General features: G+C 46.0%; 1 protein-coding gene across 1 annotated transcript in view; it reads right to left on the reverse strand.

The window, feature by feature from the left end:
* The window catches only part of ADGRB2 (adhesion G protein-coupled receptor B2), a 150,802-nt gene that overhangs the window by 53,950 nt on the left and 69,011 nt on the right, over positions 1-27,841 (reverse strand). The window contains exons 3-8 of the mRNA XM_030219619.1: positions 22,347-22,430; positions 19,000-19,164; positions 18,065-18,229; positions 14,517-14,681; positions 5,262-5,363; positions 5,059-5,165 (exon numbers count right to left, since the gene is read on the reverse strand). Of these exons, the coding sequence (XP_030075479.1) occupies positions 5,059-5,165; positions 5,262-5,363; positions 14,517-14,681; positions 18,065-18,229; positions 19,000-19,164; positions 22,347-22,430 (788 nt within the window). The remainder of the gene's footprint in view (positions 1-5,058; positions 5,166-5,261; positions 5,364-14,516; positions 14,682-18,064; positions 18,230-18,999; positions 19,165-22,346; positions 22,431-27,841) is intronic.

Below are 27,841 nucleotides of genomic sequence, written 5' to 3' on the forward strand. Positions count from 1 at the left end.
TTTTAGACTTGCATATCGGGGCTTGGTAAAATTGGAATTTAGGCATTTATGCAATACAAAGGACTTCATGGTGGTTTACGTCTCATATAAGTGCCGTACTGTTTCCAAGAAACTTCGTACAAAGTCTGAAGATAAAAGCTATTTGCAGACTTTGTCCCAGTGTAGACAGTTTCAAAAACAGAAAGCCCCTGCTCTGTGGAACTTACAATCTAGCTGAGACACACAAAAAAAGAAAAGTAAGTTCTAGTAATTGCTTACCCTATACAGGGAAATGTTTAATTGGAGAAGGCCAAGATCAAAAGGTCAGGGGTTTGGATTTTACCCAGGTAAATGTCTATCTAGCTCCAGAAAAGGTTTTGAAGTCTATCCAGCCGATATTTAGATGGTAGCAGTGACTGTCACTGGCGTTATTCCCAGACACTCAATGCCAGATCCTGCCCAGGCTTCGGCATTGAATATCCAGTTTTTTTGAGACAGCTAACACGTAGCTGGTTACGTCAACAAATACATAAGTAATGCCACACTGGGAAAAGACCATCGAGCTCAGCATCCTGTCCACGACAGCGGCCAATCCAGGCCAAGGGCACCTGGCAAGCTTCCCGAACGTACAAACATTCTATACATGTTATTCCCGGAATTGTGGATTTTTCCCACGTCCATTTAGTAGTGGTTTATGGACTTGTCCTTTAGGAAACCGTCTAACCCCTTTTTAAACTCTGCTAAGCTAACCGCCTTCATCACGTTCTCCGGCAACGAATTCCAGAGTTTAATTACGCGTTGGGTGAAGAAACATTTTTCAATATTCAGCCTTACACCGTATAAGCCAAACTGATTACGATAGCACTGCTATCTTATGCAGCCCGATTTAAGTGGTTTACTTATGCGGTGAAGGGCTGAATATCGGCACAACCTGACTCCGCCCCTGGAACGCCCACGAGTTAGCCACTTTTGAATTATGTGCTAACCACGCATTTTCAGCAGAGATAACCGGTTCAGCAGAAAATGAACGGATAGCTGGCAGACGGTTACACTGTTTTGAATATCGACCGATATATTTCTAGCTTTAGGCGTTAAACGAACAAATCTGATCATGCAAAATAAAGGCAGTGCCAGGGGGTTCTAGGAGTTTGCTTTCTCTTTAGCTACTCTGCGTTGAAATTCAGTGGTAACCAGCCAAATCTGAGTAACTCGGACTGCCCAAGTAGTAGGCCTAAAAGTTAAGCAAAGAACTTTGGCCACATCTCTTTAGACTGGAGATTCATCTCAGACTTTCAAGTTAACTCTACCTAGACACGGTCGGCTGACCACTGGGGCCCCTTGAACACTGTCCTTGGAAGATGCTTGCAAGAGAACAGAGACCCAGCTGCTCTGGCACAGAATGAGACACAGAATAATAGAGGCTGGATAGGCAGGTCCTGGGAAACTTCATCCCTTGTGCCTCATCTTAGTAATGAGAAGCTAATTGGTGCGGAGGACAGTAACAAGAGGTCATTGCACCTAATCCTGCTTCTATTAGTATCCTGCCCGCACAAGCAGAACTAATGGCCATTTAATAATAATGGGTGTCCTCACCAGTGGGAGGTGGGGGGGGGGGGGGGGGAAGCTATCTGCTGAAAATGCAAGTGGAAAAGCGTATCTAAGGAGCAGCAGAAATCAGAGTTCAGCTGCCCTGAAAACTATCTGCTCATTACCAAGTTATGTTTGCTTTTACTGGCCTGTAATTAGAGGACACCAATTGCATAAGTCTTCCTTGTCAGTAAATAGCTTGTCCGCCATCAGGACTCCAGTAGCGCCTCGTGACGCCAATGCACAGACACCGAGGACCTCAAAGTACCCAGCTAAACCACTCAGGATCTGAGAATATCGGCACAGATACAGACCAATGTGGCCCACACAGTTTGCCCAGCACTGACTTGTCCATTTTGGGTAGATGTGCAAATTCCCATATTGAACCCAATACCTAACTCCTTCTTTCCCAATATCCCTCACATAACCATTGTAGGGTTATCCCAACAGCTCTGTACAAGATAGCCCAATGTTTTCCTATACATCCAATGGCTTTAGAGTTTAACCCCTAGCTCCATGCTATCTTGCTATTTTGAGTAGACAAATCCCCCCCCCCCCCCAAAATGAGTTAATTTTCAGAAATCCTGAGGATTGCAGAGGTCAGGGTTGTGCACCCCCACTGTTTTGTGAGAGAGAAGATCTGGCCAGCTACATTTAGGCTTATTATGGTGACAGACAGATCTGACTATCCAAATTATGCAGTTAACCGCATTATCCACATAGGGACAGAGAGAGTAGCTGTATGTAAAATATAAACTGCTTTGGTTGTACCACAGAAAGATGGGATATCAAGAATTTAAAAAAACAAACAAACAGGTGAGATCCCTTGCTAGACTCCCCCTCCCGCTTTGCATCTGATCTACAGTGTCCTCCCAGCCATGGATAAAATAATACAAGCAGGTAGAGATCCCCTAGAAGAAGGTATTCTAGTGTAAAACTTGCACACATATGCAGTATGTGGACAAGAGAGGAGGACTATGAATGCATAAATTATAATGCAGTCATATTATTCAGCAACACCAGGTGACCACACGCAATGAGACGCTTTTCCCTAGGGCAAAATGTACAGCTGTCCTGAGAATAGGGGCACAAAGGCAAATGCGACCCTGAGCCCAGGGATGACTCCCTCTCCTCCAAGTCACATTTCACAACAGCATAAACAGAAAAATCACAGTAGCAACATTCCATATAGAATCTCAAAGAGTAGCAACATTCCATGAACCTCATAGAGTAGCAACATTCCATGTTGAACCTCAAAGAGTAATAACATTCCATATAGAATCTGAAAGAGTAGCAACATTCCATATAGAATCTCAAAGAGTAGCAACATTCCATGAACCTCATAGAGTAGCAACATTCCATGTTGAACCTCAAAGAGTAATAACATTCCATATAGAATCTGAAAGAGTAGCAACATTCCATATAGAACCTCAAAGAGTAGCAACATTCCATATAGAATCTCAAAGAGTAGCAACATTCTAGAATCTCAAAGAGTAGCAACATTCTATATAGAATCTCAAAGAGCAGCAATATTCCATGAACCTCAAAGAGTAGCAACATTCTATATAGAATCTCAAAGAGCAGCAACATTCCATGAACCTCAAAGAGTAGCAACATTCCATATAGAACCTCAAAGAGTGATAACATTCCATATAGAATCTGAAAGAGTAGCAACATTCCAAATAGAATCTGAAAGAGTAGCAACATTCCATATAGAATCTCAAAGAGTAGCAACATTCCATGAACCTCAAAGAGTAGCAACATTCCATGAACCTCAAAGTGTAGCAACATTCCATATAGAATCTCAAAGAGTAGCAACATTCCATATAGAATCTCAAAGAGTAGCAACATTCTATATAGAATCTCAAACAGTAGCAACATTCCATGCTACCAATTACAGGGCAAGCTTTAAGGTGTCAGTGTTACACATACAGGAGGTTCTGATTAGAGGCCAATCAAATTTCAGTTTCGGTTTCAGTTACGGCACCAAAACTGGCCTAAAATACTTTTTCTGCTCGGTTTCAGTTTCTGATGAAATCTTATTTTAATTTTCAGCCATGTTTTCAGTTTCAGAGAAAAAATGACCATATGTTTTCAGTGGAAGCCGAAAATGTGTGCTTTGTCCCGTTTGTCTCCCTCTTCCACCCACCCACCCCCGAACAGGAGTTGTGCCTTCCTCCCCTCCTCATCCGTAGGCTTCCCTGGGCCTATATTACAATCCATGGTGGTCTAGAGATGTAGATGGGGTGGAAGCAATCTCCATTCCGGCTCTGCTTTCAAAATGGCTGCCACAACTGAAGCATCTCCTCTGACTACACTACTAGACCACCAGGAATTGTAAGGTAGTCCAGAGGGGAGGGAGGGGCTACGCTTTGTATTCTTTTATTTTTGTACTGCAATTGCAAGTAACGCAGTTATGACCTTGCACAATAGTTTATATGGTAAATAGAGTGATCCAAATGGTAAGGGTAACAGTGATTGTAGTCTGCCAACTCCCACTCAAAGGTTCAAAGTGGATAACACAAGAATTAACAGATACTAAAAAGATTGTTATCAATGAAGCAGGAATAGATAAGCTTTCAATTGTTTTTGAAACAGTAGGAAAGAATTAATCTTTCTAATATCAACTGGGAGCGAGAACCATGTTGAAACTACCTGATATGGAAATGATGTCGACAGAGATTTCTTAAATCTTATTTTTACAAATGATGGAAAATAAAGAAGACTTTAATCTATAGCACATGATGAAATAGGAGAGAACAGAAATGAAAATTTAAAAAATAAGTATTCTGGACATATACCATAGAACATCTTAAATACTCAACATGCAAGCTTAAAAATAATTCGGGCTTTAATGGGTAACCAACGGAAATTGATCAACATTGGTATAACATGATCCCATCTCTTTTGCCCCATGATCATCTTAGCTGCAGTGCTTTGCAATATTTGAAGTCCAGCAGTCAAGCTGGTGAAAGAAGGTAATATAGGCCATTACAAGAATCTAACTTAGACAGGATCACTGCTTGAATCAGAATCAAAAAATGTTTCAATCTCAAAGCAAGAACCGATTTTTCTTAAATACAAAAAATAGATTTTACAACTGTATCAACATGAGGCTTTAAAGATAATGAAGTATCTAAATAGACACCTAATAAAAGCTTTGCTTTTCATTCACACAACCAAACTTGAGTTTTCTGTTTCGACCAAAAACCAGGTGATGAGTTTCCGCTGCAGTTTCTCGTTTCGGTGGCAGCTTCGGTTTCGGCTGGAACCTTTCAGAAAGTTTCGGTGGTAGCTTTGGTTTTGGCCGAAACAGAAAAAGCAATTTTGTTTGGCCTCTAGCTCTGATGAAGCTCTGCACAGCAGCACCCTGATTTAATTAGAATCAAAACAGTGGGTATAGCTAAGCAGAAGATTTCAGAATGACCCAGAGATCACAGTGAAACACAGGACAAACATATGCTTCCAGCACAGGGATGTGTGCGTACTTACTGCAAGATGCAAGTAACGGTACTCATGGGAGATACACCTGGCAAAGCTCGGAGGTCCCCAATACGCCACTCCGTGGGCATCCAGTAAACAACGCCGACTGGCAGATCCTGAATGCATGTTGAAAAGAGAGAACAGAACCTGGAACATTCTGCTGAAAGGGAAGAGGAAAGGGGAGCAGGACGAGCACGGAGGAAGGGACTCACCTGTTGCATTAGGGGGACACTTGTTATAGGTGATCTCCCCCGCAGCTGTCTTCTTCCAGGTCAATGACAGAACATATTCGTCCTTACACATTTCGTGGAAAGCTACAGAACAGGAGATAAGAGAGTGAAAGAAAGAGCCCAGCAGAGGAAAGCGGCAACACCAAAGAGGAGAAAGGGATTTTGTAAGAAATATAGCACGGAAGCCTGTTGACTAGCTCTATCTTTTTGAGCATAGAGTTCTAGTGGATAAGGCCACTAGATCTGCCATCAGCTTTTCACTTGATAGATCACCAGCTGTTATTACAGTATTACAACTGGACCAAACAGGAATAACTGGACAAGTTTGGAACTGGTTTTCAGGTTTTGTACAGACTCAAAGTTACTCAGTGAAAATGCAAAACAATATTTCTTCGCCTTGGTCTGCAGGATGTGGAGTCCCGCAGGGCTCCCCTCTTTTGCCAATTCTTTTTAATATACTTGACAAAAGTCCTTCATGACACAGTTGTGTTATTACATGAAGACCAAATTTTGTTTCCTGTATTCTCTTCAGATCTGAAAAGACCACCATATTATGGGTGGGTGGTAAACGCAATTCTCTGCCTGTTGACTACCTTACACTGCATGGTATCTCTGCCCCTCTTCAATCAAGTATGCGCAGTTTGGGTGTCTGGATTGATTCCAACTTGGAAAGTGAATCTGGACTTGGTAAACTACTTTTTTTTTTTAGAACCTTTTCTCTATTAATGATTTACAGAAATTGAGTCGTGTCTTTGTTTTCTCTAGTTTAGATTACTGTAATTACCTTTATTCTAGAACTTCTATGACCAGACTGTGATTTATTTATTATTATTTACGCACATTTGATACGCTACCAAAAGCCTACACATAGGCAAAGCGGTTTACACACAATGAATCAAAAAAAAAAAAAAAAGATACAGAAAGGAAAAAACTAGGTAGTGCCAGAGAAGGAAGTGGAAAATAGGTGGGGTTTAAGCGCCTGTTTAAAGGCGGAGACTGTTGATTGGTTCCTAGCGTGAGGTGGTAAGTCATTCCAAAGTTTATTTATTTACTAGGATTTATTTACCACTTTTTTGAACAAATTCACTCAAGGCAGTGTACAGCAAGAATAAGCAATAGACAATTACAGCAGAAAAAACATTCAAGCAATACAAAGTATGGCATAGTATGCTATATTACAATACCAACACAATACGTATTACGTAATAAAACATTTTAGGGTGTAAGCAAAGATGGAACATACAGAAAGATAAGATAGAGTAACAGGAGTAAGAAAATAAGGGACTAGTTAAAGAGAGTTGCAAATGAGGTCATAAAGGTACTTGAACATTATCTTGGCTAGAGTAGGAATGGATGAACATGTCCTGCTATAACATGTGCAGCCGGTGTCATTTACTTCTTCTGTTAAAGGCCTGGTTGAAGAGCCAAGCTTTCACCTGCTTCCTGAAGTAGAGATAGTCTTGCGTTAAGCGGAGCCTTTCAGGCAGTGCATTCCAGAGTGTGGGGGCTACTCCGGAGAAGGCTCGCTTGCGGGTATCACATCGTGTGATATCCTTTGGAGAGGGTGTGGTTAGAGAAACTCCTTGGGAGGACCTTAGTGACCTTAGTGACCTTGAAGGTGTGTAGAGGAAGATCCTGTTCTTCAAGTTCTCTGGGCAATTTCCTTTAAGGGCCTTGAAAGGTCAAACAAAGTTTTAAAATTTGGCTCTGTATTGTACTGGTAGCTAGTGAAGTTTATGCAAAAATGGTGTGATGTGGTCACATCGCTTAAAACCTTCCATTAGTCTTGCTGAAATATTCTGAATCAATTGGAGCTGGTGCAAACCCTTTGTAATCAGACCAATGTAGAGTGCATTACAGTAATCCAGTCTTGATGATATCATGGCATGCACAGCTGAGACAAGGCTTGCCTTCTCAATGTAAGGAGACAGGCAGCGTAGTTGTGATAGAAGGTTGCTTGAATTTGGGGATCAGAGTAACTGTTGAATCGAGCTGTATTCCAGGGTGCCTGACTTGTGATTTGAGGGGGAGTTCATATTTCCCAAAAGAGATTTTGATGTCGGGTATGTCCCCACTTGTGTTAGGGACCCATAGAAGCTCGGTTTTACTTGGGTTCAGGCACAGTTTGTTGCGTTTAGCCCATTCTTGAATTGATGTGAGATAGGTAGTCAGTATATTCAGGGCTGTGGGTAAGTCAGGTTCAATGGGTATGAGTAACTGCACGTCATCTGAATAGATGTAGACCCAAGTGTCCATTGACCTAATCAGCTCGGCTAGTGGCTTGAGGTAGATATTGAATAGAATAGGTGATAGCATCAATCCTTGTGGTACCCCACAGGTCAGTGTCCATGGTGGTGATGAGTTGCTGCCAAACATTATGGATTGTTGCCAGTCTGATAGTTAGGATCTGAACCAGGCAAGTACTGTTCCACTGATACATGTTTCTGCCAGTCGTACTAGCATAATATTGTGATCCAGAGTGTCAAAAGCTGCTCAGAAATCTAGCAGTACTAACACCGAGGCAAATCCTCTGTCTCAGTTTCTGTGAAGATCATCCAGTAAGGATACGAGGACCATTTCTGTTCCATAACCGGGTCTGAATCCAGATTGACATGGATCTAGCCAGTATCTCTCTTTTTGAGTTGATCACAGACTGTTTGTTCTATAAGTTTCCCTAAAAATGGGATGTTGGATACTGGCCGATAATTTTCAAGTTTGTCCTGGTCAAGATAGAGTCAAGATAGCTAAATGCAGAGTCAAGGGAGACATTGAAACGAAGAAGTGTGGGTGAAGGAGAGAATTAGGAGATTATTGTCAGCAGAACTGAAGCAACAGAGGACAGTATATGGGATGAGAAGGTTGTTTAGGTAAGCTGAGGCCAAGGGAAACCCAGATTTTCTGCATTTGACACAGTAACACCTCTTCTGATGACTTTACACCGGCTACCAGTAGACACCCATGTTGAATTTAAGATTATGGTCAATGTCCACCTTATTGGATGTCTTTGAGGAGGATTAGATTCAATCTTTTATCTAATTGGTTAATCCATAAAAATAAGTTTGAACTTTCGTATTTCCGACACTGTGGAATTCTTTCCCTTTGGATTTAAGATGTGAACATAAATATTTCAGATTTTGGAAATTATTCAAAACTTGGAAGTTTGTATAATTTTTCATCAGTGATATCTGTTGAAGAATTAAGTTTAAATGTTTTTTTATTCAACCACTGGGTTGAGTACAATTCTGAGCTGCATTGCCTCTTGAATTACTGTAAACTGTGCCGAGCTCATGGTTGAACTAGTTAATAAGATTGCAGTTTTTTTATTATTTTATTATTATTATTATTATTATTACGGAGTGAAAGCCTGAGAGTCCACAAACCTGTCCTAATATTCACACGTTTACAGCACATAAGCACCGCCATACTGGGAAAAGAACAAGGGTCCATCAAGCCCAGCATCCTGTCTCTGACAGCGGCCAATCCAGGCTTCAAGAACCTGTCAACCCCCCCCCCTCTCCCCCCCAAAAATTAATAATGTTCAATGGACTTTTCCTTCAGGAATCTGTCCAAACCCCCCTTAAACTCCGTAAGGCCAGCTGCTGTCACTACGTTCTCCGGCAACGAGTTCATGTAGTGACAGCAGCTGGCCTTACGGAGTTTAAGGGGGGTTTGGACAGATTCCTGAAGGAAAAATCCAGGTTTACACATAGCACAGGATCTCATGTGTTTTATCTCCATGGAGTCAGGCATGATCTTAGAGCCAGATAACAGCGAGGTTCTGTCCGACAGTGCTAGAAGGAGCAGGCTGGAAAGCAGTCAGTAATACTCTCATGGGTAGGACAAATCCCCAGAACTGCTCTCTGCAAGGCAGCTTGCGTGCGTGTGCATGTAAGTGACTTTTATCTGATGTCTTCATTTTGACTTACAATTGACAGCAAAAAGAAGGAATCAGCTCTATAAATATTTCAGAAAATGTAACAACTAGCAGCTGCCATTTAATAATGTACAAATTAACCCAGCAGGAGAAAAGAGCAGAATCTACAGAAAAAGCCTCAATCATCTTTCATATGTAAAGAAATCAGAGAAAGGACTGAAGCAGAGGAAAAGCGAAACAGAAGGACCATTACAGAGAGATGGTGGGTGTGGAGACAAAGTGGGCGAAGGAGGGGAGAGGAAGGGAGGGGATTCTGAAATCTAAATGTCAAATTGATTTACTGGCTCCAAGGACCCTAATTAGCAGAATCATTTCAGCCAGGATTCCTGCTAGTTTTACTGAGGCTGGGAGTGGGGAGTGTTCCTCCTAAGGAGTAAATTCATCATTTTACAAACTGTAGGGGTGTCTTAATGCCACTTAGCAGAAAGTTTGTTCAAAACTTAACGCTTTACCATTTAAAGGGCAGTTCTGGAACGAGGTGCCTGCGGTTCGGCACACCTGCATGTAAAAGTGTTGTGATGCCTGGCCCTTGCGCTCATAAGCGCGTTATCATTCCAGAAGGGTACGCATACATGCTATATAGTCCATAGCTGCAACGGGGTGTACATGTGGGCGAAGCTTAAGCGAGCCTCCGGGTAATCCATGTCTTCTGAAGAATACTGTAAGTTGCACGGGTCCTTGCCACATCTAGGCGTCCACACATTTGCCAGGCCTAAATCTACGGCACTAGGTTCCACTAATATTCTATAATGCAATCTGTGCACCCAGGTTTGTTACAGAATAGACCTCCCCACACGGCATCAGCATGACTAACCGCAGGTCCCCAAATAGAGAACTCCCTCCTTAGAGCAGTGGCGTAGCCAAGGGTGGGCCTGGTAACACACCTATGGTGTGGCTGGCAGGGATTCCCAAGCCCCACCAGCTGAAAACTCCCAACAACTGTCCCTCCTGCATACCTTGTAAATAGCAGATGGCATGCAGGTGAGACAAGGAGAGACCAAATCACTTGTGGGACATGGAGGGGTTCTTCTGCCCACCCATCTTGAGTCCAGGCCCACCCAAAGTTGGGTGTCTGGCTACGCCCCTGCCTTAGAGTCTTCCTCTGCCTGTACCCCAAACACCAGGGACAATGAAAGTGGATTGTACTTATCAAAAACTTTCATACTATAGTGCTTTACAATATTCAAACAAAACAAGAAATACGTCCGCACCACACTGACAGATCTGCGCATTTTCAACGGACAGAAGAGCCACCCTGGCTACCCAACTGGAAAGAAAACCTTTCCCATTCTTACAAAAGCCAAGGGGGTTTGTCTCGCTCTTCAAGATGAATGGAAATCACAGGCATCGGGGCAATCCTGCAGCGACTGCACTTCCAAGATACAAGGAGACTGACCACCTCATTAGAGGCGTCCGTAGCACTCAGAAAGTAGAACATTTTCTGAATACAGGCACCTTAACTTCTTCTTTATGTAATTAAAGACAGGCTCCTAAATTTAGGTGGGTTACAGCAGTAGTGAGTCCAATGCTGTGCACCCAACTTCATTCCCCTGCCCTGGCCCCACCCCCTTTTAAGGCATCTAAAAGTCAACATGACTAACTCTTGACATTTTGAAACTGACCCAAAGGTTTCTCTCTAGTAGCAGGTGATGAAGATCAGTTCTCTTGTATATCATCCACCCAGGGAGTGTGTCTGTGGCTCCTTGTGATTCTGGCCAAGTCACTTAACCCTCCATTGCCACAGGAACATTGTAAATACCTCTCCACTCTCATCTCTCCCTACATTCCTCCCCGGGAACTCCGTTCACTGGGCAAATCTCTCTTATCTGCACCCTTCTCCTCCACCGCTAACTGCAGGCTCCGTTCCTTTTATCTTGCTGCATAGGAGCCAACTTTTCAAAATTATTGGGGGGTGCTAAGCCCAATGGAAATGACCCCTCCCTGGACACATACAAGGAATTTTCTCAATATTGGGGGTGCTCAAGCACCCAGAGCACCCACAGAGTCGGCTCCAATGTCTTGCTGCACCATATGCCTGGAATAGACTTCCTGAGCCGGTACGTCAAGCTCCATCTTTGGCCGTCTTCAAATCTAAGCTAAAAGCCCACCTGTTTGATGCTGCTTTTAACTCCTAACCCCTGTTCACTTGTTCAGAACCCTTATTTTATCATCCTCACTTTAATATTCCCTTATCTCTTGTTTGTCCTGTTTGTCTGTCCTAATTAGATTGTAAGCTCTGTCGAGAAGGGACTGTCTCTTCATGTTCAAGTGTACAGCGCTGCGTACGTCTAGTAGCGCTATAGAAATTATAAGTAGTAGTAGTAGTAGTAAATACCTGTATATAATATGTAAACCACTTTGATTGCAACCACAGAAGGCGGCATATCAAATCCCATTCCCATCACTTTCACTTTCCCTTCCCTTTAACAGATCATGAAAATGCAGAGCTGGCCCCATGTCTGCTACAGAGAAACACATGTGTACAAACACACACACATACACATACATACATTAAACCTCAGATGCATAAACGCACAATCACTCGATATTCAGCATTTTTTTAAAACACTTACCATCACCAACTACATTAGCCCTCAATATTCAGTGCTGGGCCATGTTCAGGGACTGGCACTGAATATTGGGGGCTACATGCGGGTGAGCAGGGCAGCCGAGCTTATGCAGCCCAGCTGATATATGGCCCTGGCTGAATATCAAGCCAGGACCCATATCAACATTTGCTTTTTAAATTTGAGCCCCACCCCTGAGACTCCGATGCATAACCCTCTTCCCAGCCCACGTGCACAAGGCACTCCCCCTTCCCCCAACCTCTCAGTAGGTCAGGGTAGCCCCCCCCCCACCATGCCCACCCCATGCCCACCTTGATCCCTGGTGGTCCTAGTGGTGGTCGTCGAGGGCAGGAGCGCAGCCCCCTTGCACCACCTTCCCAAGATGGCTGCCACGACCTCTTGCAGCAGCTTCTGGTACTACATGAAGTACCGTGAAATGCTGCAAGAGGTCGCACCAGCCATTTTGCAAAGGCATCGCAAGGGTCAGGAGTGAGGGGGATCTGGCTCTTACCCCCAATGACCACCACTGGACCACCAGGGATCGAGGTAGGCCCAGAGAAGCCTACCTGAATTACTGAGGGGTTGGGGGCAGGGGGGAGTAGCTTGTGGCCATGGGCTGGGGGAGAGGGCAATGCATTGGGGGCTCAGTAGTGCTCAAATTAAAAAAAATAAAAAAAAGCTTATGCAGTCTTGGCCCGCATAAGCTAAGCGGGTTAATTTCCCCAGCACCTAAATAAGCTCCAGCTCCTCCCCATCACCAACCCCTTGGCCCATCCCTGACCAGTCCATGACGATATTCAATGACATTACCCAGTTTTGTGCTGCTTAATATCAGTGGTTGGGCGGCGACAGGTAATTTATAGGGTTCAGAACCTTTCCAGTCTGTTTAAATCACTCTGAATACTGGCCACAATAAAAATACAGCAATAATCCAGGAGACCCCTCCCAACTTCACTCCCGATTATAAAATTCCACTGAATGAGAATGGGACAGGTACACAGTAATGTTGGTGAAATTACTGAGGGCAGGCATGGTGCAAAGAGTAGCCAGAGGAGTGGGCTACGTGTACAAAGAACGGAAAGCCAGGATGATAACAGTATGTTAGAGAAAATTCATCACAGGATAAGAGGAACACATTTACAGAAAGGGGGAGGGGGAGAACTCTTGCAAGAAAAAGAAAGCTCCAGGATGGAAGGTGTATGCTCACAGAGAAAGAACATGGGATAGATGAGTACATATACAGAGAAAGGGGGTCCTGGGATGGATGAGTACTGACACATTCATAGAAGGGGGGGAGGGTCTTGGGATGGATGAGTACACATGTACAGAGAAGGGGAGGTCCTGGGATAGATGAGTACACACGTACACAGAAAGGGGGTCCTGGGATGGATGAGTACACATACAGAGAAGGGAGAGCCTGAGATGGATAAGTACATATTCAGAGAAGGGCGGAGGTCTTGGGATGGATGAGTAACACAGAAAAAGGGAGTTCTGGGATATATGAGTACAAGTACAGAGATGGGGGTGTCCTGGAATGGATGAGTACACACATACAGAGAAGGGGGGTCCTAGGATAGATGAGTACACTTACAGAGAAGGGGGGTCCTGGGATAGATGAGTACTGACACATTCATAGAAGGGGGGAGGGTCTTGGGATGGATGAGTACACACATACAGAGAAGGGGGGGTCCTGGGATAGATGAGTACATATACAGAGAAAGGGGGTCCTGGGATCGATGAGTACACATACAGAGAAGGGAGAGCCTGAGATGGACAAGTACACAATCAAGTGGGGAGGGTCTTGGGATGGATGAGTACACACGTACAGAGAAAGGGGGTCCTGGGATGGATGAGTACTGGCACATTCATAGAAGGGGGGAGGGTCTTGGGATGGATGAGTACACACGTACAGAGAAGGGGGGTCCTGGGATGGATGAGTACACACGTACAGAGAAAGGGGGTCCTGGGATGGATGAGTACTGACACATTCATAGAAGGGGGGAGGGTCTTGGGATGGATGAGTACACACGTACAGAGAAAGGGGGTCCTGGGATGGATGAATACACTTACAGAGAAGGGAGAGCCTGAGATGGACATAGAAGTGGGGAGGGTCTTGGGATGGATGAGTACACACGTACAGAGAAGGGGGGTCCTGGGATGGATGAGTACTGACACATTCATAGAAGGGGGGAGGGTCTTGGGATGGATGAGTACACACGTACAGAGAAAGGGGGTCCTGGGATGGATGAATACACTTACAGAGAAGGGAGAGCCTGAGATGGACATAGAAGTGGGGAGGGTCTTGGGATGGATGAGTACACTCGTACAGAGAAGGGGGGTCCTGGGATAGATGAGTACATGTACAGAGAAAGGGGGGGTTCTGGGATGGATGAGTACACTTACAGAGAAAGGGGGGGTTCTGGGATGGATGAGTACACTTACAGAGAAAGGGGGGGTTCTGGGATGGATGAGTACACTTACAGAGAAGGGAGAGCCTGAGATGGATGGCACAGGCAGAAACCAGCAGGGATGCAGATGGTGCTGGCAGCCTTGGGAGCATCTACACAGACCGGTTTGGAAGAGATGACAGGCATCACCCTACAGCAGACAGGAGGAGGATATGATGAGAATGACGAGAACCAGTGGGTGACCCACAGTTACACTGCAGAAGTGCATCCCTCGAGTGGAGGACCCCACATCTGTAGTCTTCCCTTCCTCTCATGCTCATGTACATACCTGGACATTTCTTTTCATTGCAGGTGTGCACCTCTTCTCCGCTACCCTCACAGGGGTAACCCTGGATGCCTGTTCCCTGGCACATGCGGAAGCGTCTCTGCCAGCCTGTATCACAGGTTTTGGAACACAAACTCCAGTGGTTCCAGGGGCCCCACTTTCCATCAGCTAAACAGAAAATACAAAAGTGAAATTCAATAATGTATGTATGAATGAATGCAAGCAAGCGAGAGAAAGATCTGAGTATATCGGCTGCCAGATTGCTGTAAATGTGTCTATATAGAAATACTGGTGTATATTATTGAAAATATGTACAGAGACAGGATCCCGAGACCCTCACACCCTCTCCACCATCCCTTCACATTCTCCATCTCCCGAGAGGACATTCCCTCCATCTCACTCACTCCCTCAGATTCTCCCACTCCTCCCTTTTCTAAAGTCCTGAGTTCCTTCAAACCCCTCCGATTTTGCCCTGTCACCCACAAGGAATTGAGATCCTCCAAATTCTGTCCCTGTTACCCTCACAAAACTGAGATCCTAAAAGGACTCTCATTCTCCCCCCCTCCCCCATAGGGCTGGAATCTCCCAGGTGCTCTCATTCTCCCCCCCCCCCTCGAAAGGGCTGGAATCTCCCAGGTGCTCTCATTCTCCCCCCCCCCCCCACCCCTTAGGGCTGGAATCTCCCAGGTGCTCTCATTCTCCCCCCCACCCTCGAAAGGGCTGGAATCTCCCAGGTGCTCTCATTCTCCCCCCCCCCCCCCCCGAAAGGGCTGGAATCCCCCAGGTGCTCTCATTCTCCCCCCCCCCCCCCACCCCATAGGGCTGGAATCTCCCAGGTGCTCTCATTCTCCCCCCCACCCCCGAAAGGGCTGGAATCTCCCAGGTGCTCTCATTCTCCCCCCCACCCCCGAAAGGGCTGGAATCTCCCAGGTGCTCTCATTCTCCCCCCCACCCCCGAAAGGGCTAGAATCTCCCAGGTGCTCTCATTCTCCCCCCCCCCCCCCCCCCCCCCCACCCCTTAGGGCTGGAATCTCCCAGGTGCTCTCATTCCCCCCCCCCCCCCCCCCCCACCCCCATAGGGCTGGAATCTCCCAGGTGCTCTCATTCTCCCCTGCCTCGAGACTGTTGAAACAAAAGGCCACAGGAGACAACATCCCAGCCATAAAGGTCTGGCTGGTCTCAGTTCCCCACATTTGAGAGCTGCCATTTTTTCCGGTTTTATGGATATGAGAAGCAGATCGCACTAGGCAAGTTTACATTAGCTTCCCATTGATGGTCCCTTTGTGAAGCCCTTCACAGCAGTGCTATAGCCATCAGTGGGCCTGGGCTTCTTCAGTTTTCCCTCAGGCCCACCCAGCAGCCAGTTGCCTCATTAATGTAGGTGTTGGGGATCCCCAAACCCCACCAGCTGAAGAAATCTAGAGCAGTCTGTCCCAACCGCAAGGCAGAAGCTGGCAGACATCAATGGCACTTGAAGCTGTGGTCACTGGCATTATGAGCATGGTCAGTACCAGTGGAGCATTTCCTCCTCTGACTGGCATCTGGAAGCTTCTCCAGCATCTACACAACATGATGATGGTGACGGGAGCAGCAGCTTCAAATGATGCCACCGTCTGCTGGTTTCTGCCGTGAGGTCAGGCAGGCAACTCCGGATTACTTCAGCCGGAAGGGCCTGGGGATCCCCAAGGTATTTTAAATTTAATTTGGGGAGGGCAGGTAGGAGAGGGAAGAGGAAATGAATGCTCAGTGCTCCTCCCCCCCCCCCCCCCCCCCACCAAGTTAGCCGCTGGTCCCCAAAAACTTTATGTCTGGCTGCAGCACTGTTTTACAGACCCTGAAGGGTGGATGGAGTGTGACAGTCACCCTGGACAGTAAAAAGGCTTTTTTGTAATCCAGGTGACCACATTAGCTGATTCACACGTATGTGGACGCATACATTTCTTTAAATACACCGTTGAACGCATGCATTTCTTTAAATACACCGCTGAATGCATGCATCTCTTTAAATACACCGCTGAACGCATGCATTTCTTTAAATACACCGCTGAATGCATGCACCTCTTTAAAATCACCGCTGAACACATTACAATGCATGTGTGCTTTATAAACACCGCTGAACGCATGCATTTCTTTAAAAACACTGCTGAACGCATGCATCTCTTTAAAAACACCGCTGAACGCATGCATTTCTTTAAATACACTGCTGAATGCACGCACCTCTTTAAAAACACCGCTGAACACATGACAATGCATGTGTGCTTTAAATACACCGCTGAACGCATGCATTTCTTTAAATACACCGCTGAATGCACGCACCTCTTTAAAAACACAACTGAACGCATGCATTTCTTTAAAAACACCGCTGAACGCATGCATCTCTTTAAAAACACGACTGAACGCATGCATTTCTTTAAAAACACCGCTCAACGCATGCATCTCTTTAAATACACCACTGAACGCATGCATTTCTTTAAAAATACCACTGAATGCATGCACCTCTTTAAAAACACCACTGAACACATTACAATGCATGCATGCTTTATAAACACCGATGAACGCATGCATTTCTTTAAATACACCGCTGAATGCATGCATTTCTTTAAAAACACCGCTGAACAAATGACAATGCATGTGTGCTTTAAATACACCGCTGAACGCATGCATCTCTTTAAATACACTACTGAACGCATGCATTTCTTTAAATACACCGCTGAATGCATGCACCTCTTTAAAAATACCGCTGAATGCATGCACCTCTTTAAAAATACCGCTGAACACATTACAATGCATGTGTGCTTTATAAACACCGATGAACGCATGCATTTCTTTAAATACACCACTGAACGCATGTGTATCTTTAAATCTAATCTAATGCAGACAGCAGGACATATTTATCCACTCCTACCCTAGCTGAGATAATACTAAAGCACCCTTCTGACCTCATGTGCAACTTTCCTTAAATTAGACCCCTTATTCTCTTACTCCTCTTACTCTATCTTATCTATATGCTCCATCTTTGCTTACACCCTATGATGTCTATTAAAATGTTTTATTGTGTATTGTGCTGACATTGTAATGTAGAATACTATGCCATAATTTGTATTGTTTGAATATTTTTACTGCTGTAATTGTCTATTGCTTATGTTTGACTTATTCTTGCTGTACACCACCTTGAGTGGATTCCGTCAAAAAGGCAGTAACACAAGGTGAATTATATTCAGGTACATTTGGTATTTCCCTGTCCCCAGAGGGTTCACCATCCAACTTTGTACCTGAAGCAATGGAGGGTTAAGTGACTTGCCCAAGATCACAAGGAGCCACAGTGGGATTTGAACCCGGCTCACTTGGTTCATACCCTACTGTTTTAACCATGATGCTACTTCTCCATACATCCCACACCTTATTCCCCTCATTGCCAGCAGGAGCCACATGCCAAAAACAGCTTCAAAGCACACAAATGAGTCGTGTGAGCATCCAGGGAGGGGAGACTTCCTATTCCAACTTGCACACCCATCCCACCATCAATAATGTACTTGCGTGGCTTCCTGTACCTGGGCATTCGGGGTTGGAGCAGTCCCGGGTATCAGAAGCAGCACCTTTGCACTCCTCCGAGCCATGTACAGAGACTGAGCACCTCCGCATGCGCTGCTGTGTCCCATTCGAGCAGGTCACGGAGCATCTATTCCACTGCCCCCACTCCAGCCAATGACCTTCCACTGCCATCCACCGGAGCAGAAAATGAAAGGAAAAACAGAATCACATCAAAATCTCCAGAGCAGAAGGAGAAATCAAGGTTAAAATCTACAGTATACACTGGGGAAAGATCAGACCAGACGCACCTGTAGCCCACAAGTCACCAAGCCCTATAATCTGGCAGTGGAGGTCCACATACACTGAGTTCATGTACACACACTCCATGGGCTCAGAACTGGGTTAAGTCCCACATTTAAGTAGGAAAACTAGAGCTACAGCAATCAGAACAGACCCATTCCAACAGAGCCTTCAGGACAGACGTGTGCTCCTATCCGAAGGATGCAGGAGAGCGCTCGTACTTCAGACCGGGAGAGAGCACTGTGCTAAAAGGAAGCAGAAGCTTCACACTCCGCATCCAGCGATGTTCTTACAAACCCAGGAATGTGGGCTCTGAGCACATAAGCAACTGGAGATACAGCAAAGCAAGCACAGCGTGTGCAATATTGGGAAAACAGAGGAATAAAGACAGTCTAGCAGAGAAATTAAGCCCGCAGCATATGGAGCACAACCTGGATAAGATTATTACACAAGGCAGAGGACAGAGTGGGCAGGGAGGGCAGTGAGGACAGAGGCGATACTTAGGTAACAGCACAGTAGGGAAAGCACCTGGACAGGATGGTACAGATGATAAGAGGGTGATACCTGAACAAGAGGCAGCAAGGGGAGGCAGGCACAGGAACTGGTATCCACACAGCAGGCAGCATAGTGGCAGAGGGGGGTAAGAGGGCGATACCTGGACAACTGACACTGTTGTTACACGACCTCGTTTCCCTGAGTGGTCCGCTGCACAGAGTCCCATACAGTGAGGACACACAGGATCGGGTGCGGACCTGCCACCCCTGTCCACATGTGAGTGAGCACATGCTCCACTGCGACCACTCCTCCGCTGCGGGGTCTCCTGCACAGAGAGAAACAGGCAGATCATCAGTGATCCTCCGCTGGGCAGAGGTCTCTCAGGCATAATCTCCCAAAGAGAAGCCCTCAGAAACGTGCACTTTGTCGACCCTTAGAATGCGATTCCCATGATCAGCAGATTCTCAGTTTCTGGAAATGCCCACTGTGGACCCCACGAGACACCATCGGCAGCAGTAAACGGGAGTAGCAGAGTTACTGCCACCAGCTGTGGGCACATCTGTCACACACCAGCCCAACTGGCATGCTCGTCACCATGACCATGTTTCTCCGTTACTAAAAGATCACCATTGGCTTCCTTTTTAAGACTCTTGCCTTAACTTTCTAATCATATAGAGTAGGTCCTTCCACTTTATCTGTCTTCACTCACAATCTCTTATTCAGCTGCCCCTGTGTTAAGATCTCTAAATGGCAGGGCACCCACCGTGCCTTTTCCTTCGCAGCTCCTTCCCTCTGGAACTCCCTCCCCCTTCATATTAGAACTGAATTATCCTTTAAGAAATTAAGATTGAGCTTACAGCTTGGTTGTTTCATATTGCAGACACTTCTCCCTAAACTGGTTGCGATCCTGCACCTGGGAATACTGTCACTCAGACCTTCCCTTTGCTCTTCACTTTTTCCTATTGTATATGATTTCTTGTCGTCTTTCCTAACCCAATTGTAGTTCCTTTCTTGATACATGTTGATTTTTACATTTTTAATGTAAACCGCTTTGGACTGCGAGTTAGCAAAGACGGCATAACACACGTAATAAACCATCTGAGGATTCCGTACTACAAAGCCCCAGACATCACCAGTCTCGCAGTAACTGACAGGCACCGTTTCAAAAATCAGGAGAAAAGTCCCAGTTACGGTGTGACGCAAAAAATTAATGTCTATTATCACCATGAGAAGACATGAAAGTACATAGGAGCAGTCAAAAAGCCCATGTGTGATCACAAGGCCCCTCCCCCACCTTGTCACACCTCGTCTCCTATGCCAGCTCCCCCCCCCCCCAAATGGCAGGAACAGAGCTGTTACTATAAAAATACACTTTCTTTTCCAATTAGTTGAACTCAGGTCATTTATTTATTTATTTATTTGTATCCCACATTTTCCCACCTATTTGTAGGCTCAATGTGGCTTACACAGTACCGGAGAGGCCTTTGCAGGCTCCGTTGTGTGAACAAATACAGGGTGATGTTGTGGTAAGATCAAGTTCACGTGGCACAGCCACATTAGGGAATCGGAGAACAGAAGAGTTGTGTTATGTCCATTACGTGCTTTCGTTTGGTTGTGTTGCAGAGATCAGGCATTTAAGTTGGATTTATGTAGCTTTGGTGGGTCACAAAAGACACTCTTACCAATCACATCATAACAAGGACCATTACCAGAGATTGGATTACATTTCACAGGAATCTAAAAGGATCCTATAACCTCTTTTTACTTTTGTAAACCAAGTGAGCGTCTGCTAGTATTTATGGCAGGGCCAGCGAGCGTGGTATCATTCAGGGAGGGGACAGGAGATCATCCCCGCATCTCTCTTTCCCTACCTCAGTCCCAAAGCCAGCATCCTCCCCTCCCCCTTACTCCTGTTGCCACAGTCACCCTACAACTTCCTGGGCCACTGCAAAGGCACAAGGCCTTTCAACAGAGGCTCGTGCTGCACCTTTGGAATGACCTGAGAAGAGGCAGGGTGACAGCAGAGGCAGCCGGGGAAAGGGAAGAGGTGAGGAGATGCTGGATATTTGGCTTGGGAAGGGAAAGGGAGCTAAGAGGCAGGACTGGGGGTGTAGCGTGTGACAGGAGAGATGCTGAACCCCAGGGTGGGAGTAGAAAGTGGAAGGGGAGATGCTGGCCATCTGGAGTGAATAGGATGGGGACTGGAGGATGCTGGTCACATTGGGCGGGGGAGGTGTAGTGAGGGGACAGGGTTGCTGGCCACCTGGAGTAGGTAACAAGGGAAAGAAGAGATGCTGGTCACCTTGACCTTGGGGAGAGAGGGAGTGCTGGATATTTGGAGATGGAAAAGATGGGAAGGGGAGACCCTGGATTATGAGAGGAGGGGGAGACAGCCTTGAGCTACCCTGGGGACAGGGGTGGGGGAGCACATGCCTGAAACTTCGCCTAGCTCTGATTTAGGGGTGAGTTTGCCCAGTGATTCAGTAGCACTGCTGTGCACTGCCATGCAGAGGAACCTGGACTAATTTGCAGGTCATCTATTCTGCTCCCCAAGGTCAGCTGGGGTTAGAGATGCTGAAGAAGCAGAGCTCACAGATTGGCAGGAGTTCCAAGCCGTTGCTCAATGGAAAGTTCTAGTAATGCGACCAACAGCTGAGTTTCAGAAGGAGCCACAGTCCCGACCATCAATTTCAACAGATAGATGATGGTGATAAAATAGGGGACCCCACCCCCCAAGTTAGTGGTGAATGAAGGTTTGTGGCACCATAGCTCAATAGAGACTGTAAGCAAGAAATGGATCAAATGTACTTTATCATCAGCATTAAATCAATTCAAAAGTCAACTTTTTTTTATTGTGTTGTTACTGTTTGGTATGTATGAGTTTTTTTAGAATGATTGTTTTGCTGCTTTGTGGGTATGATTTTGTGGTGTTTCTTATTTTTTAATAGCGTTCCTTTCTTGACGTTTTGGTTTTAATACTTGGCTTTCCAAATCTGAGCTCAAGGCAAGTTAGTAATTCAGGTCCCTACCCAGGAGGGCTTACAATGCAGGGTAACATGACTTGCATCAGTGATAAACACAAGACTGGACTCCTGGCTTCACCAGTTCTCAGCTCGCTGTTCTAACACTATATTACCAGAACTGGGATGCCCTAGATGAACTTCTGCCTTACAACCTGCCCCCCCCCCCACCCCAATAAAATGCAGGTTAAGGTAGGTGCTGATGGTTCATTGAGTTGGGGGGTCTGTCAGGAGCTATTGTTTTGCTCTGACTGCAGCTGCATCTGGCTGCCCCAGGAAGCTGCCACCTTAGGCAGCTGTCTAATCTTGCCTAATGACTGGGCCAGCCCTGTACAGTACCCAGGATATAAGCACTTCAGTAATTCACTGTCCAGAAATAAGATCAGAGAGATTTGTTGGTCTGATGTGGGTCTCTCTCACCCAGGGTCCTGGATCAAGTCAGCAGGTGTCCCTGTCTGCCCCAGGTGCAGTGCACCGAGTCTTTTACCTGTCTGTGCCATATAGATTCCCGGCTCATCTGCTGACCTTGGTCGCTGAGTTTTCACCTTCTGGTTATCTTCAAACTCAACACCTGCAAAAATTGGCAAAGGCAGAAAGGTTACAGGACAGCCAATTGAGGACAACGACAAAAAACACCTTTGAAATCAGAGGGACTCATGGGCTGATGCTCAGAACTCTGGCGCTATAGGGAACAGACCCGGTGCACAAAAGAAATTTCCCAATGCTCCAACAGGAAAACAAGAAGCAAGGAGGGGAATCCTCACGTACAGCAAAAACAATGGACACAAAGAGTGAGGACAAGTTGAGGAGGAAATCGTTTACCTACATTGTCACCATGACAGTTGAGTTCTTCGTTCTTCAAATTTAAGGAAGCCATATAGCCATATTTCTCTTGGTTTGTTCTTCAGCGACAACACAAGCGATTTACTTGACCCTGATGCAGGCTTTGATGCCAAAACACGGCGGTGTTGGGTCGTTATTTTGCTATCAATAAACACTTCCTGATTTCCTCTTCAACTCATCCTCACTCTTTGTGTCCATTTCCCAATTCTCAACAGTAACGGAATGCAAATTATACGCATGCAGTGCGAGGGGAAGGAACATTCAACCTCGGAAGTTCAGGTATGCATCAGCGCTGTTCTTCTGCTTTTTAAATATAAGCTTTTCAACTTTTTTTTCCCACTCGACAGCTTATATTTAAGTGCAGAAAGCAGGTGCCGATGTCTGCTTCCACTTTCGTTTTTCCTCAATCTCGCGCACATTCGTTCTTCACCGCTGGCGCTCAGAGGCTTCCACGGATTTCCTTCCTCCTTCAAATAGAATCGAAACCAGCAGATTTTAAAAGGAAAATCATGAGAACCCCCCCCCCCTCTTCTAAACCCTCAACGTAACCTCAGAGTTGGCGGTAGGTTTCCAGCATTAGGGCAGGGTTTTTTGTGTGTCGTTTCTCTGAACGTTGGGAGGGAATAGCTAATGACCTCATTTACCTACACTTAACGCAATTTGCGCTAATCTCTGGCATGCACATTGTTTCCTGCACTACAGCCTTCTAAGCATTCTGCGCATATTAACACTGGCGCTAATCACCTCATCAGCCCATTAGAAACGTATAATTCCTGTGACGTTCTGTCTCCCCCGCAGCCCCTCAGTATAAGGTGTCGCATCCCCAGTCTCTCTGTGCTATACTGTGGCACCTGTTACCCTCCACCAGTGACAGGGTCTTTAATATCTATCTGTTAATAGATTCATTTGTACAATCAAGAGTGTGGTGTGTGTGATGCTGTGCTGAGATATATAAAAAAAATAAAACAGAGATAAAGACCTCAATGAACTAAATGAATTCTTCAGACACAAAGAATAGAAACCTGAAATCATCTCCAAGAAAACTGAATCTTGACTTGGAAGAGCCGGAGGGGACTTAATGCAATCCGCAGAGCAAATACCCCCTTGTAGTAACACACAACTCAGAGCTAGAAACAACCAGAAAATCATAAAACAGCCATTACCACAGCAGGAAGAAAGATTCCCTGCTCTCCAGCGTTAGCTTTCCAGAAACTACCCACTCTGACACCAGCACTCGTAGGAAGCAATTTTCAAAGAGAAACTCGGAAAGCAAAAACTGGCACAAAACCTCACAAGATGGCTGGCTGCACATTTCACAGTTAAAACACACGGCACAGGCTTTCTACATGATGGGACCATATTCATTTGCCTGTATTAACCCAGTGAATATTATCCACCTCAGGAAATGTGCTGTGAAACAGTCACACAGGGACACATCGGAGAGAGAAAAAGCACAGAAGTGGCACTGGACGATCAAACCTTTCCCAGACCAGGACTACTGCATCGCTATCTCCCTCCAGAAAATACTCTAGGGAACTCTGCAATGACACAAGAACATTAAAACACCGAAAATGATCGTGATCAAAAAGTCTGACACACACAGGACACTTCTTTCCTCGCTCAGTACCAGACACAGCCCCACCACAGCAAAAACTGTTTCTTACATCTCCTCTCTAACTTCTTCAGCAGTCAGTAATTAACACTGGCTGCCAGTGGCTAAATTAGACCCCAAAATTCAAAATCAGCCCCTCTCCAGATACTGACACTGAATACCTGGGTCTGGGGAAGCTGCTGGGAGTTACCCGGGTACTGACACTGAATACTCGGGGTCTGGGGAAGCTGCTGGGAGTTACCCAGGTACTGACACTGAATACTCGGGGTCTGGGGAAGCTGCTGGGAGTTACCCAGGTACTGACACTGAATACTCGGGTCTGGGGAAGCTGCTGGGAGTTACCCAGGTACTGATACTGAATACTCAGGTCTGGGGAAGCTGCTGGGAGTTACCCAGGTACTGATACTGAATACCTGGGTCTGGGGAAGCTGCTGGGAGTTACCCAGGTACTGACACTGAATACTCGGGGTCTGGGGAAGCTGCTGGGAGTTACCCAGGTACTGACACTGAATACCTGGGTCTGGGGAAGCTGCTGGGAGTTACCCAGGTACTGACACTGAATACCTGGGTCTGGGGAAGCTGCTGGGAGTTACCCAGGTACTGATACTGAATACTCGGGTCTGGGGAAGCTGCTGGGAGTTACCCAGGTACTGATACTGAATACTCGGGTCTGGGGAAACTGCTGGGAGTTACCCAGGTACTGATACTGAATACTCGGGTCTGGGGAAGCTGCTGGGAGTTACCCAGGTACTGACACTGAATACCTGGGTCTGGGGAAGCTGCTGGGAGTTACCCAGGTACTGACACTGAATACCTGGGTCTGGGGAAGCTGCTGGGAGTTACCCAGGTACTGATACTGAATACTCGGGTCTGGGGAAGCTGCTGGGAGTTACCCAGGTACTGATACTGAATACTCGGGTCTGGGGAAACTGCTGGGAGTTACCCAGGTACTGATACTGAATACTCGGGTCTGGGGAAGCTGCTGGGAGTTACCCAGGTACTGATACTGAATACTCGGGTCTGGGGAAGCTGCTGGGAGTTACCCGGCTCCTGACACTGAATTCCTGGGTCTAGGGCGGCTGCTGGGAGTTGACATTGATCTGTGGTACCTGGCTAGCACCTTCTGCTGTCCTCAGTTAACCAGCACTGAATACTGATAGTGTCTGGGTAATTCCTTGGACTGCCTTGGCCCTAACTAGATAGCGCCATGACATTTGGCCGAAATCCTCAGCAGCGCTATTCAGGTATGTGCCCCTGAATATCTGGGTTTGGCCTGGTCAGTGGGATTTAACCAGGAAGGAGCTGCTCCTAAATCACACTGTGTATCAACCCCTTCATATATAAGAACAACACGATTTCAACATTGCAGGTGCTGATGCTAAATGGACCCCCTTCTCCCTCTGGTAACATGACCTTCACCTTCCCCCCCCCCCCCCCCCCCCCCCAAAGTAAGCTGGAACATGACACGGATGGCTGTAATGCAACCTGGAGTCTGTCTGTATGGTGAAGGGAGCAGAGCTCTGGAAAGCTCATCACACACGTATTCCTAGTCTAACATGAAGATCTTACAGCTTGGTTGGTGACTCTAAATTTCTCATTTCTAAAGACAAATGCCACATGGGCTTTATTTACATCAGGGTGGGAACCTGTATTTTTGGATACTCTACAGGTCAGGGATGAGATGAATTTCCAAGGCTTTCCCTTGAAATGAGGAGTGTGGTAGCCGTGTTAGTCCACTCTTAAGGTTATCAATAGAAATCAAACAAAATAACACATGGAAAAGAAAATAAGATGATACCTTTTTTATTGGACATAACTTAATACATTTCTTGATTAGCTTTCGAAGGTTGCCCTTCTTCGTCACCCCACCCCTCACCTATCCACACCCATCCTGTTAGAATATCAATGATATGCTTTGATGTCCCCATGCATACCTCCGACCCACCCCCATCCTCCCACCCTGTCAGACTGTCATAGTAATGCTTGAATGTTTTCACTTATATACACTGTCAGCTAGCACATTTGCTTATTTCCGATCTGAGGAAGAAGGGCAACCTTCGAAAGCTAATCAAGAAATGTATAAAGTTATGTCCAATAAAAAAGGTATCATATTATTTTCTTTTCCATGTTTTATTTTGTTTGATTTCTATTGATAACCTGGAAATGAGTAATCAACAAACACAGTGAAGACCGGAAGAGGCTTCCAGGGCTCACCAGCAGGATCCTGGGAGAGGAGCCACTTGCCACAGTTCACAGCAAAGCAGGGGAGCTGGTACCAGTCCTTTTCTGGCAGAAGACAAACTCCCACAACATCCTTGCAGCCAGGGGAGGGGGGGGGTGGGAGGCACATGTGGCTTCTTCCTACTGCTCCGCACCAGCCATCAGTAGGGCTCAAGTGGTGTCCTGCCAAAATGTCCTGGAACCCCTGACTCGACAACCTTTTCTGTACCCATCAAAACACAACATAACTGACCCCTCCTGGACACAATACTAGTTTGCTCGATCCTGGGCATGCTCAGCTCCACGCCCCTCCCCCCTGCACTCACAGAGGGGCCACTGAAGAGTGAGCATGGCTTCAGAACACTTTTTTGTGGGTGCAGGGTGCTAACCGTGAGCAAAGCTTCAAGTTAGAGCCCAGCACACAGCATATTACAAGCAGCATAAAAGGTATTGCACTGTTTTGGGATCTTGCCAGGTACTTGTGACCTGGATTGGCCACTGTTGGAAACAGGATGCTGGTCTTGATGGACCTTTGGTCTTTCCCAGTATGGCAATACTTATGTACTTGGGATTCTGAATGGATTCTTGGTATTCTTTGGGGTTCTACATGGAATGTTGCTACTCTTTGGGGTTCTGCCAGTTACTTGTGACCTGGATTGGCCACTGTTGGAAACAGGATGCTGGTCTTGATGGACCTTTGGTCTGTCCCAGTGTGGCAATACTTATGTACTTATGTACTTGGGATTCTGAATGGATTTTTGGTACTCTTTGGGGTTCTACTTGGAATGTTGCTACTCTTTGGGTTTCTGCCAGGTACTTGTGACCTGGATTGGCCACTGTTGGAAACAAGATGCTGGGCTTGATGGACCTTCAGTCTGACCCAGTATGGCATTAGCTATTCTGCCCCAATGAAGAGAAGTGTGCAGAAGACTGTAAAGCTGAACCCAACACTGGGGCTTTAACATCAGGGTTGGAGGAGGTGTAGCAGGGTTAAGATCTGTGAGGATTTAATGCCTGTTATTTTTTTCTCTGAACACAATGGGGCCCCCGTACTTTCATGGGCTCCACGAAGAGTGTGAGAAAAAAAAAAAGACCGAACGGGGGAGGTGACAGCTCTGCACTAGAGGCAGCTAGAGCCCTGTACAGGTCTGATCAGAAAAAACTGTCTAGACACATAAGTGCATTTGTGAAATGTTCATCTGTGCTGCACATCAATACCAAAAAGTGTTATGCACAAAAGTCCCGATGTTCAGACCGTGGGAGAGATAGCTGAGCTGTCTCCCGTAGTATGCGCTGAACCCAAACGT

The sequence above is a fragment of the Microcaecilia unicolor genome, chromosome 11 (assembly GCF_901765095.1).
Source record: "Microcaecilia unicolor chromosome 11, aMicUni1.1, whole genome shotgun sequence".
NCBI classification, from domain to species: Eukaryota; Metazoa; Chordata; class Amphibia; order Gymnophiona; family Siphonopidae; genus Microcaecilia; species Microcaecilia unicolor.